General features: G+C 43.7%; 1 protein-coding gene across 32 annotated transcripts in view; it reads right to left on the bottom strand.

Annotated features, from left to right (window-relative positions):
- Positions 1–13887, bottom strand: part of gphn (gephyrin) — a 334022-nt gene that overhangs the window by 41929 nt on the left and 278206 nt on the right. For all 32 annotated transcript variants that reach the window (XM_062968004.1, XM_062968007.1, XM_062968014.1 and 29 more), the window contains 2 exons: positions 7625–7762; positions 3554–3646 (listed from right to left, as the gene is read on the bottom strand). In XM_062968004.1, coding sequence (XP_062824074.1) covers positions 3554–3646; positions 7625–7762 — 231 coding nt within the window. The remainder of the gene's footprint in view (positions 1–3553; positions 3647–7624; positions 7763–13887) is intronic.

Below are 13887 nucleotides of genomic sequence, written 5' to 3'. Positions count from 1 at the left end.
CCTTGGACGCGGAGGCCTGGGCGGCACGGGCTAAACGCGTCATCTGTCTACCCCTCTCAGGTGTTTGAGCCGGGGGAAAGAGTTCTTGTCGAGCCGGAAGACGAGATGGTGCCGGCTGGGGAGCCTTAATAACTGTCCTGACCGACCGGTCGGGGGAGGCTTGAGCGTCCGCATCCGAGGACTGACCATGAGGAGAGGAAGAGGAGTGGAGGCGTTGTGCTGGTTGGATAGGAGAGGATCTCCTAGAGGAAGGCCCAGAGGAGGGGACGTCCTTCTTCGAAGACGCTGAGGAGGACGACCTCTGGATCATTCGTTTCTTTGCTGGGGGTTGCTTCGACGCGACCCTCAGCGATTTTCCTGGCATCGGGGGGATCGGGCACACAGCTGCCGAGTCAGGTTGAGCCCGTCTGGATTCCTCCTGAGCCCTCTTGAAGGCAATCTTCATGGCGGAAGAAGATGGCGGCGAAGCCAGGCGGGATCGAGTGGAAATGGCCGAAGCCACCGAACTTGAAGTTGATGAAGGGCCCATTTTGCCCGACCGGGTGGATACCGTAGCGGTGGTCACCGTGCAGGGCGGTTTGGTCGGTTGCGGTCTCGAAGTTTTCGAGGTTTTAGATGATACCGACGGAGCAGGCCTGGACGCCATCGAGGCCGAGGTGGAAGTAGAAGCCTCAGGAGCAAGAGTTTTTTCGTAAAGAGCTGCGCGAAGTCTTGCAGCTCTATTTCTTCGGGCCTGAGCTGTAAAGGCCAGGCAAAAACGGCAGGTACCGACGACGTGGCTTTCGCCGAGACAGAAAAGGCATTTAGCGTGTCCGTCGGAATCTGGAATCTTAGCGGCACACTGAGTGCACCGCTTAAAACGCGTGGTTGACATAAGAACGAAGAGTCCAAAGTGAGCTTTGCGGCGGAAAAAAAGGAACTGGAGAGCGGGCGCGGAGGGCACCCTTTATACCCTCTGGGGAGAGGGGCGGGGTTACCGCCAAATTTCAAACTTTAGCTTGGAAGAGTATCCGTTGGAGCCTGCGCAGGCGCAGCGTTCTCCATTAGTGTGCATTCACAGAGTACACGAAGAAAAAGCTATGTTGTAATTACAGTAGAGTCTCACTTATCCAACACTCGCTTATCCAATGTTCTGGATTATCCAACGCATTTTTGTAGTCAATGTTTTCAATATATCGTGATATTTTGGTGCTAAATTCATAAATACAGTAATTACTACATAGCATATACATATTCACTTATCCAATGTTCTGCTCCCCCGTTTATGTTGGATAAGTGAGACTCTAATGTACTATTATTATTATTATTATTATTATTATTATTATTATTATTATTATTGTGTTGCGGTCAACCGTGAAAATGAATACAATCTGGCTCCAAGTATTCAAAAACACTAAAATCAGAATATATAAAAATTAAGGTGGTATAATAAAACAGAACAATACAATCTCTAAAATCAGAACACTAAATAAAGAACAACACTCTGAAAACAGGGGAATTCCACACAGGAAACAATCAGGGCCAGCTAACACCTCCCAACAAAATATTCCCATCATCAAAGTCTGGCAAATCCTCTGTTTTTTCAGGGCCACAGACAGTAGAAGCACATAAAATATTGCAAACAACACAACTCTGAAAACAAGGGAATTCCAGACAGGAAACAATCAGGGCCAGCTAACACCTCCCAACAAAAAATTCACTGACAGAGGAAACAGCCAGGCTTTAAAGCTGCAAGGCCATTACATCCTAATCATTTTCCCTAATTGCAGCATTCATACTTGCCTCCAACAGACAAAAAAAACCAATCAGAAATATTGTATATTCACAACCTTTAGGAAATAATATCCCCTGATGGCGCAGCGTGTTAAAGTGCTGAGCTGCTGAACTTCTGGACCGAAAGGCCACAGGTTTGAATTGGAGCGGAGAGAGCGCCCACTGTTAGCCCCAGCTTCTGCCAACCCAGAAATTCAAAAACATGCAAATGTGAGTGCATCAATAGGTACTACTCCGGCGGGAAGGTAACGCCGCTCCATGCAGTCATCCCACATGACCTTGGAGGAGTCTATGGACAACGCTGGCTCTTCAGCTTAGAAATGGAGATGACCACCAACCCTCAGACTAAGACATGACTGGACTTAACGTCAGGGGAAAACCTTGACCCTTTACCTTAACTACCACCAATTCCTCAATACTTTATTTCCCATACCACCAAACTTCGCCACAGCAACGTGTGGCCGGGCACAGCTAGTGTATTATAAAATAATAATGATTAATAAAAAATTCCCTTGGGGGGGGGGAAGGAAAAGAGATTTAAAGAGGAGCTTAAATGTAACCTTAAAAACTGAGGTATCGACACAGAGAACTGGGAAGCTCTGGCCCTTGAGCATTCTAACTGGAGGTCAGCTGTGACCAAAAGTGCTGTGGAAATCGAAGAGGCATGAATGGAGAGTGAAAGGGAGAAATGTGTCAAGAGAAAGGCACGCCAAGCCAATCCTGACCGGGACTGCCTTCCACCTGGAAATCCATGTCCTCACCATGGAAGAACATGAGGATCAAGAATATGTTTCTACAGTTACCCACCACCAAAACACTACACTTGGAAGACAATCATACGTGGACGTGAGTGATTGCCGATGATGATGACTCTTTATCTGCATATAAAGCTGAAGAAAACCCAAGGGAATCTCAGAACAGTTCAACTTGCAAATATAGAAGGGCACATCTTGTATATATACACTGATTTGCACAACTGTGATACAGCTGGAATGCCAAAGCAGCTTTATAACTATTCTATAACATGCACAATACAACATTATTCTACGTAATAATAAACATGCAGTGTTTCCACAGTCTTCCTCTCCCCTACTTAGTTTAAGGTTTTGGAAAGAGGTTTTTAAAGTCAGGAAGTAAATCAGTATAGTTACTGGTTTGAAAAAAGAACTCTCTAGGGCCCCAAACAGCTGAGATTAGATTTTTTTATTGTAAGGTTGAAAAGTATGATAGAGGAATGAATATAGTTCTCCAAAGTCTCACAGCTCTCCCCAACCACTGGCAGTTGCCCACTACAAAAACATGTTTGATGTATCCCTATAAAATAATGCCCCTGAACATTTTTTACACTTTGACATTCCAGTGGATTCCAGGATGGCAGTGATGACACTAACAGAACTAAAATGCTAAAAAAATCAACACTGATTTATTTACAGCACGATACACAGATTACATTAAATGCAATTATATATGAAACGGATGGAAATGAGAATAAATAGACCTGAGCTATTTTTACATGTGTCAGCCATAAATAAATACACATTTTCTACAGAACAGCAGAAGCAGGATTTAAGCCCTTAAAGGAACATTGTGGATGGCAGCAAGTTTGGTGTCTCAAATGAATGTATGTTTAATCCGTTATACAAAATAAATGTTTAGAGACCACCTTGAATCAATTTAAGCAAGGCAAAGACTAATTTATTGATCATATATCAGCATGCAATCTGTTGTGAAGCTAAACTTTCTGAAATGTCAGTTCAGGGTCAAAGTTAGTAGCATTTACCTCTGACAGCATAGCCATCTTTTACTGAAGCTGGGAAGGGTGGTAGGTTGTCTTTTGCATAAACTTCTTGAGCAAGGACTCTGCCCATTCCATCTGATATATGAAGAGACAGAAGGGGAAGGAGTTGGAGGATGAATGAATCTTTGTTAGCAAATTCAAACTGTAGAAAGTTACCAAAAGATTAGGTTCATATTTGCACAACACATTTCATAAAGCAAACTTTCAATTCGTTATTGAAACCAGTCAGGAAATGGTAAGAGAAACTCAGAGTTAAAAGATATAGTCCAGCCAGCCAGCAATTTACAATAAAACTGTAACAGATGCAATGAACAAAACATACAATGCTGAGAGCAAGGTTAGATAACAGAAGAGTGAATAGGTAAGATGTTTGCCCCGATTTTCCTTCAAAGAGCTTGCGGTGGTGTTCAGACTTCTTTTCTCTACATGTCTTTCCCTCACAATACCATAATGTAGGCTATAGTAGTATATAACTGAGGGCTTCTTTAAAAAGCACTTTTAAAACATTCCCCTATAGCTCCAGTTCAAATTTCGAGTACAGCTCAAAATATGAGCTGCTTTAGGTCTCCATTCTGAGAAAAAAGCAGGGTTGGGAGAAGGGGGAGTTTCGATAGTCGAGGGACCCCCATAAGAGTAATATTGAGGAGGGGAAGATATGGGAAAGGGAAACCATGAATTTGGCCTAGGGTTTGCGAGCGAGTTCTTGTAGTTCCAAAACGGTCTCCTGACAAGGTGAAAACTGAGTACCCAAGATGGCGGTCCCTCCAGACTAAAGGTGGTGTTGTTGAACGCTAGGTTTGTCAATGGAAAACCAGCAACCATCCAAGAACTAATTCTACATGAGCGGGCAAGATCTGGCATGCATAACGGAGACCTGGCTGGATGAGGCTTGGGGGGGGGGGGGGTGTAATCTCTCCCAGCTCTGTGCTCCAACCAAGATCTGGAGGGCGGGGAGGCAGGGTCGCAGTGGTCTATAGGGATTTCATCTCCCTGACCAGGTGCCACAGTCAACCACTTTTGAATGTGTCCACCTGAGGGTTGGTGATCGGGACAGAATAGGGATTCTGCTAGGGTACCAACCACCCTGCTGCACTAAGTCTCCCTACCTGAGCTAGCGGGGGTGATCTCCGGCCTGGTGGTGGAGTCCCAACGGCTCATTGTGCTGGGGGACTTCAACATTCACACTGAGAGCACCCTTTCTGGAGCAGCCCAGGACTTCATGGCCACCATGGCAACCATGGGGCTGTCCCAACAGGTATCTGGTTCGACCCACAGAGCGGGACACACACTTGATTTGGTTTTCTGCCAGGGATGGGAAGAAAGTAACGGTGTGGAGGAGCTGTCTATTGCTCCGTTGCCATGGACTGACCATCACCTGATCAGGTTTAGGCTTACTGCACCCCCTAACCTCTGCACAGATGGAAGACCTATTAAAATGGTCCACCCCAAGAGGCTTATGGATCCAGATGGATACCTGATGGCTCTTGGAGAATTTTCCACTACCTCGGTAGGTGATCCTGTTGATGCTCTGGTCTCTCTCTGGGAGATGACCAGAGCAATTGACACCATTGCTCCAGAACGTCCCCTCTTAAGTAGCCGAGCTAAACCAGCTTCTTGGTTCAACGAGGAGCTGGCAGCGATGAAATGAAAGAAGAGGAGTCTAGAGTGTGTGTGGCGCTTAAAGCCAAGCGAGTCAAACTGAACACGGCTGTATTCCTATCTGCATATGCCATGGCAATAGACGTTGCAAAGAAAGCTTTCTTTACGGCTAATATTGCATCAGCAAAGAACCGTCTGGCAGAGCTGTTCCGAGTAGTCAGAGAGCTGTTAAACCCTGTCTCCCACGATGGGATCCCTGATAACTTGGTAGCTCGCTGTGAAGCATTTTCTTGGTTCTTTGTGGACAAAGTCACTTTGATTCACTCTGACTTTGACACCATGTTAATGGCAGTCTCTGAGGATGTAACATGAACACCTACTATTTTGATGGCTTCTTTTCAATTAGTGCAGCTCGAGGACGTGGACAAGATTCTTGGAGAGGCGAGGCCCACCACATGTATCCTAGACCCCTGCCCATCCTCGCTGGTGAAGGAGGCCAGAAGGGGTTTGGCAGAGTGGGTGAAGGTGGGGGTGAATGCCTCCCTTCAGGAAGGCAAATTTCCAGTGAGCCTAAAAATGGCTGTGATCAAACCGCTGTTGAAAACACCATCTCATTCAATTTGGAAACTTCAAGCCAATTTCCAGTCTCCTCTTTCTGGGCAGTCTTGGAACGTGTGGTGGCTTCGCAACCCCAGGGATTCTTGGAAAACACCAATTATCTGGATCCCTCGCTGTCTGGCTTTAGGCCGGCACATAGAACCGAAACAGCTTTGGTTGCCTTAGTAGATGATCTACGCAAGGAACTGAACAGGGGGAGTGTGTCCCTGTTGGTTCTGCTGGACCTTTCAGCAGCCTTTAGCGGCCTTCAAGACCACAGTATCCTTCTGGGACGCCTCGCAGGTAAGGGGCTTGGAGGTACTGCTCTGCAGTGGCTCCAGTCCTTTCTGGAGGGTTGTTCCCAGGTGTTGCTGGGGGACACCTACTCGGCCCCACAACCGTTGTCTTGTGGAGTCCAGCAGGGATCAGTTCTGTCCCACATATTGTTTAACATTTACATGAAGCTGTTGGGAGAGATCATCCGGAGTTTTAGGGTAGTGTCATTTGTATGCAGATGATATCCAACTCTGCCACTCCTTCCCACCTATTACTAAGGGGGCTGTTCAGGTCCTGAACCGGTACTTGGCAGCTGTGTCGGACTGGATGAGGGCGAACAAATTGAAATTGAATCCAGACAAAACAGAGATCCTCCTGGTCAGTCGTAAGGCCGAACAGGGCATAGGGTTACAGCCTGTGTTGGTTGGGGTTGCACTCCCCTGAAGACGCAGGTTCGCAGCTTGGGGGCTCTCTTGGATTCGTCGTTGAGCCTGGAACACCACGTTTCGGCAGTGGCCGGGGAGCTTTTGCACAACTAAAACTTGTGCACCAGTTGCGCCTGTACCTTGGGATGTCTGACTTGGCCACGGTGGTCCACGCTCTGGTTACACCCCGTATAGATTACTGCAACGCGCTCTATGTGGGATGGCCTTTGAAAACACAATTACCTTGTTACGCCAGCTCCATTGGCTGCCAGTCTGCTACAGAGCACAATTCAAAGTGCTGGCTTTAGCCTATAAAGCTCTAAACGGGGCTGGCCCAGCTTACATGTCCAAACATATATTCCCTTATGAACCTCTTCAAAGATTAAGATCATCTGGGGAGGCCCTGCTCTCGGTCTCGCCTATTTTGCAAGCGCGGCTGGTGGGGACGAGAGACAGGGCCTTCTTGGTGGTGGCCCCTTGGCTGGGAACTCCCTCCCTAGCGATATAAGATTGGCCCTCTCTCTCCTAGCCTTCAGGAAGAAAGTGAAGTCCTGGCTCTGGGATCAAGCCTTTGGTAAAGAACGCAGTGCAATAATATATTTATATTTGTGCAATGACCATGGAACGGCTTTGACTATGTCTCTCGGACATAATTGATTGTTAAGTTTTTAATGTTATTGTTTAACCTTAATTTCTGTATATTTTTAATATATGCTGGATATGTGCTTTGTAAGTACTGAACAAGTGCCTGTGGTAAGCTGCCTTGAGTCCTCTTTGGGGTTGAGAAAGGCGGGCTACAAATGTGGTAAATAAATAAATAATAATAATAATAACAACAACACCCTTTAATGTTATCTTACTGAGTGATGTTACAATATATTTCTTTTAACATATTTTAAACTTTTATCTTTCAGCCACGAATCAGTGATTGCTACCAAACTGTCTGGTGTAGAAGAATGAAGAATAAATCAGACATCCCCAGATTAAATTTCACCTTTGAGTCCTTCACAGGTCTGATACCTCTGTTTGCATATTCATTCCATCCAAAGAGTGCCTTGCTAAACACTTTAGAAAGATTGAACACAGAATAACATACCAAATGAAAAATAAAAAACTCCTTCCAACTTCTCAAAATGTCTTAAGTCATATGAAATACCTCGATAATTTATTATTTCTGTTCCAAGCACTGGGGTCATCTCCAGCACTGTGATGAAGGCTTTGTCCATAGATGTCAATGGAAATGGAGACATACGGTGTCTTCTTGCTACCTTTGTGATGTCTACAGCACTATGACCTGCAAAACAGCAGTATGAAAATCAGAAAAATATCTATCATTTTAATATACATATGTTCTTTTTCCATAGTAACAGATGTTTTTCCATCAATGCAGCAAATAAACTATCCAGTATATCTAGTTAAGTATTTATTTGTCAGTATGTATTACTGTTCAGGCTATTAGTTGTTTGATGATGTTGTTTTTATGTTGTTATGATGTTGTTTTAAATGTTATTGAGCTGTGTTTTTAATCTGTCTGATTGGGCTTGTCCCCATGTAAGCCACACCGAGTGTCTTCGGGGAAATGGAGGCAGTATACAAAAAAATAAAGTTACTAGATAATTCAAATGTGATTTAAATAAGTTATGTTATCAATTTAGGTGAACTGATTTAAAACATACTGCACTAAAGAAAAATGGGGACAAGTTGGAATAAATCTTGCAATCACCAAATCTGCACATGTTAAAATGTTGAAGTTACTATTTTTCCTAAACTTCTATTAGAGATTTTATTGGCCACTGAACATTTTTTATTTGTAAGGCAAATGAGACAGAATATCTAAATTACATATCTTCATCCCCTGCCTCAAAATATATATTAACATGTTATAGACCCAAGATTGGAATTTTCAGAAGATGGGTCTTCATCACTGAAGATTCTTAAATTACTCCCACGTTCAAAACAATGAAATGCCATATTCTGAATATCCAATAGGTAAATAACATTAACACAGACACTTCTGTCTGAAAGACAAATTGCTTCCAAGCAATTTAATTTCTTAAACAAAATCTGGTAGAAGTACAACTACCTCATGTCTTTGCTCATGTAATGTACACAAACTTTTCATTGTTTTCTATTTCTGACAATACTGAATGTAACTGATTATATGCATTTACCAATTAATGAAAATATTTCTATTTCACATTATATCAAAGGTTTATAGAAAATGTATATTTTAAATAATGTAAATCCATGTGACAATTTCAAACAAAAACTATTTAAAACAAGTAGAAACCATGTGTACCTAATCTGAATTTCACGAAACCAACAACATTAGCAACACTGAATGTTTATTTTTCTTTCTTAGAAAATGAAGTTCTCTTATCTTTCTTGCATCTCTTTGTTCAAATATCATTGCAAAAGTAAAAACAAACAAACAAACAAATCGCATCAGGGTACAATTTCTATGCCTTGAAATTTTAATAGCCAAGTTTTAACTTGCCCCTTTCCAACCCATCACCTCATGCTTCTTCCCAATCCTCTCTTTTCAATCACCTATCTACCTAACAGCACCAACCAAGGCTACAAGTTATAGAGTGATGAATGAGTGCTGTTGATGCATGTTGGGGGGGGGGGTCATTTAAAAAATACTTTTGCAGAGATCCTGTGCCCCTAAATCCTACGAATGTGGAAGGTTGTCTGTATTGGTCCCACTAGTGATATGCACAGGAAGGGTCCTTTAGAAAAAATATCTACCCAAGTATCTCAATGATCAGTTAGAAATATCTAAGGAGAGAGGCTCCCTCAAGTACTGAATGGCTTTCAGCAGTACTACCTGCACCTTGAACTCAGGCCAGAAGGATACTAGCAGCCACACTCTGTAACATTCTAGCAGTCTGGCAATGGCTTATTGTACTGGCTGCAGCTTCCACGTTATCTGCTAAAATATTACAATATTCATGTTCAGTGTCCATGTGGTCAGGCTATCCTTTCTCAGGAAATGACATGGGTGGTAGGCCAGTCAAATCTAACCCTTTGTGGCACTTTGAGCCACAAAAACCAATTAGACCTTCAGTGATCCAACAGTACTCTCAAGCTCCTTAAGGGGATGTGCAGCGTGTTAATGGCTCCTGACTCTGAAAGCAATTTCAATTCTGTTCCTGACTGCAGTATAATTGTGGTCAACCATAATCCTCTACATCCATATCCTAACCACCCATGCCCCTTGCACAGGTTGATGATGTGTAACTTGACTGAATAATGGGGAAGTGAGAATCAAGTTAGGTTATTGCTAAAATATTGTAAACTGTATCAGTCAGAGGTTACAGGTTGACAATGGGCTAGACCTAGACACCTTTATTCAGGAAAAGAAAGGGGGCTTCACTTAACAAAGAGAATATGATCTATCAATTACTTCTAATAACGAAAAGTAGAGCAGTACTGTTTTCTGATTCCTCCCCCCCCCCCCCCCACAGCCCCACAACATAACAGTCCACACTGTTCTGGAGAGTCCTCCAGCATATTTATTTATTTATTTATTTTTCAAACTTATATGCCGCCACTCCCCTAGGGCTCGGGGCGGCTTACAAGAACTGGCTAAAATCAACAATTTTAAAACATCTTAAAACATCTTAAAACATCTTTAAAACATCTTTAAAAACATCTTTAAAACATCCTAAAAGCACCTTTTAAAACATCTAACAGAACTCAAAGGCCTGCCGAAACAAGTGTGTCTTACATGCCCTGCGGAAAGCCGACAAGTCCCGCAAGGCACGGACTTCAGGTGGCAAGGTGTTCCAGAGAGATGGCGCCACTGCTGAAAAGGCTCTGCGTCTAGTTGCTGTTAGACGCAAGGCCTTAAAACTGGGGACTTCCACCAGGTCTTGGTCCTCAGAACGGAGGGATCTCTGGGGTTTGTAGGGAGTGAGGCGGTCCCTCAGGTACATCGGCCCTAGACCATGTAAGGCCTTAAAGATAAGTACCATCACTTTGAAAGTGATCCGGTGCTCAATGAGAGCTGGTCTTCATGGGGCTACAAGGAGCAAAAGGAATCAGCAAGAAATCCTTCCATGACCTTGCATCAGTTTGAGTGGAATGCTGTTGAGTACAAGGCTTGATGCATTCCAGTGTGTTTAATTACATTTATGAGCTAATACTTCATACTTTTCTAAACTGGTTGCCACCAACATCATATGTAACTGAAGAGTTTTCAATAGCTGCACCACCATGGACACATATAGCAACAAAAGGTAGATGTCATATTTGTCAGATTTCTTCTTCCTCAGCCAGTCTTCCAGTATCACCTCCCATGCTGTTTTGAAGGATCTCACAACTTTCTGGAGCAGCATGGAAGGTATCACTCTGAGCTATAAGAGAAAGGTGGAACTGCGGGGAAGTCATGGTAATTCCTTCCTCTGGTAGACAATGAAACTTCATTAACTGCAGTTCTGGATCCCGCTTAACAAATATGCCTATGGCATCCAAATTATAGTAGCAGTAGCAGTAATAGTAGAACAATTACAGTGTCTGTGAAAAGATTAAACAAATAAAAGACTCTCATAAAACCTCCCACAGTTTGCAAATTTTCTTTAAGAAAATATATTAGCTTTTAAAATATTTTTTCAAAGAAAAAACATATAAGTGTCTATATAATGCTATTATATTTTCATATAGCAAAACACTCCCTTGTTGGGATTCAGCTGTTAGTGTGGGGAAGTAGATTCTTTCTGCTGTGAATACTTGCTGGATACATGCAACACCTAATTTTCTTTAAAAAAAAACATTTATACCATGGCTTTGTGTTATCGGGAATATGCCTGAATCTATTTTGATAAAATGGCTCTGATTTGATCAAAAAGCTATATTATTTATTTATTTATTTATTTAATATACTGCTCTTCTCTCCCAGGGGGACCCAGAGCGGTCTTACATAATGGCAAGATTAATGCCACATATAATACAAAATATAGTAAAAACCAACAATCATGAAACACACTTAAAAACCAATATCATACCCAATTAAAACAATAAAACACTGTGTGATGGTTACAACAGGGCCAGTAGCATTGGGTCAAAAGTCAGAGCCAGTCTGTATTCAACTTCACATTAATCCAACGAATACAACAGGTTATATCAACTCATATCCTAGAATGGGCCAAAAGCTTGGGCCCACATCCAGGTCTTCAGCTGCTTCCTAAAAAAGATGAGTGAGGGGACTTCCCTAATCTCCCTTGGCAAGGAGTTCCAAAGCTGTGGAGCCACCACTGAAAAATCCCTGTCTCTCGTCCCCGCCAACCGCACTTGTGACGGCGGCAGGACCGAGAGCAGGGCTTCACTCAAAGATCTCAATCTGCGGGGCGGCTCATAGGGGGAGATACGTTCGGAGAGGTAAGTTGGACCAGAGCTGTTTAAAGTTTTGTAGGCCAAAGCCAGCACTTTAAATTGTGCCCGGAAGCTAACAGGCAGCCAGTGGAGCTGCTTCAACAGAGGAGGAGTTGTTTGCTCCCAGAATGGCCCTCCAGTTAATAACCTGGCTGCGGAACATTGGCTAGTTCCAGCTTCCGAACAGTCTTTGAAGGCAACCCCACATAGAGCGCATTGCAATAGTCCAAACGAGATGTAACAAGAGCGTGGACCAGTGTGGCCATGTGAGGCTTCCCAAGGTACGGGTGCAGTTGGCGCACAAGTTTGAATTGGGGTTCCAGGCTCTGCGATGAGTCCAGGAGGACACCCAAACTGCGAACCTGCGCCTCCAGGGGCAGTGCGACCCCATCCAGCACAGGCTGTAACCCTATACGACTGTTTGGCCTTACGACTGTCTTGTCTGGATTCAACTTCAATTTGTTCACCCTCACTCAGTCCAACACAGCAGCCAGGCACTGGTTCAGGATCTGGACGGCCTCCTTGGAAGCTGGAGAAAAGGAGTGATAGAGTTGGACATCATCCACGTACAGATGACACTGAACTCAAAAACTCTGGATGATCTCACCCAGCAGCTTCATGTAGATGTTAAACAACAAAGGGGACAGTACTAAACCCTGTGGGACTCCACAAGACAATGGTTGTGGGGTTGAACAGCTGTCCCCTATCAACACCTTCTGGGTACGGTCTTCAAGGAAGGACTGGAGCCACTGCAACGCAGTACCCCCAAGGCCCATTCCCGTGAGGCGACCCAAAAGGATACTGTGGTCTACAATATCGAAGGCCACTGAGAGATCCAGGAGAACCAGCAGGGACACACTCCCCCTGTCCAGCTCTCTGCGGAGATCATCCACCAAAGAGACCAAGGCCGTCTCAGTTCCATGCCCCGGTCTGAAGCCAGACTGTGCTGAATCCAGATAATCAGTTTCGACCAAGAATCCCTAGAGTTGTGAGGCAACCACGTGTTCTACGACCTTGCCCCAAAAGGGAAGATTGGAAACAGGCCGAAAGTTATTCCAGTTAGTGGGGTCAAGTGATGGCTTCTTCAACAGCGGTTTTATTATGGCTTGTTTGAGGCCGGCTGGGAGTCTGCCTTCCCAGAAGGAGGCGTTCACCACCACTCTTACCCACTCGACCAACCCCCCTCTGGCTTCTTTAACCAGTTCACTTAAAATAAAATACAGATATTTTAGCAGCTTTAAACAAATACAGGGCCACATCTGTTGTCAGAGTGGGGTTATAGCCGGCCAACAAAAATGAAGTTTTGGCCGTAATATCCCAGTTCGTTTTATTACAAATAAAAGGCCATAAGTATTGTTTCCTTTCTTTTTCATATAGGTTACAATTATGCAAAGTGTGGTTCAAGTTTTTGACTTCAGGGGCGCCACAGATACATAATCACAAAACGCAATCAGAGAATCAGAGAATCGTAGTGTTGCAAGAGAGTTTGTGGGCCATCCAATCCAACCCCCTGCCAAGAAGCAGGAAAATTGCATTCAAAGCACCCCTGACAGATGGCCATCCAGTCTCTGTTTAAAAGCATCCAAAGAAGGAGCCTCCACCACACTTTGCAGCAGAGAGTTCTACTGCTGAACAGCCCTCACTGTTAGGAAGTTATTCCTAATGTTCAGGTGGAATCTCCTTTCCTGTGGTTTGAAGCCATTGTTCCGCGTCCTAGGCAGCAGAAAACAAGCTTTCTCCCTCCTATGACTTCCCTTCACATATTTATACATGGCTATTAGGCAAGGGCGAATTTATCGGAATCGTCAAAAGTCGGAATAAAATTGTATATACAGTAGAGTCTCACATCCAACATAAACGGGCCGGCAGAACGTAGGATAAGCGAATATGTTGGATAATAAGGAGGGATTAAGAAAAAGCCTATTAAACATCAAATTATGCTATGATTTTACAAATTAAGCACCAAAACATCATGTTATACAACAAATTTGACAGAAAAAGTTGTTCAATATGCAGTAATGCTAAGTAGTAATTACTGTATTT

The sequence above is a fragment of the Anolis carolinensis genome, chromosome 1, assembly GCF_035594765.1.
Source record: "Anolis carolinensis isolate JA03-04 chromosome 1, rAnoCar3.1.pri, whole genome shotgun sequence".
Classification (NCBI taxonomy): Eukaryota; Metazoa; Chordata; class Lepidosauria; order Squamata; family Dactyloidae; genus Anolis; species Anolis carolinensis.
Note: the sequence above shows the minus strand (reverse complement) of the source record. Positions and strands in the feature narration are given on the sequence as shown.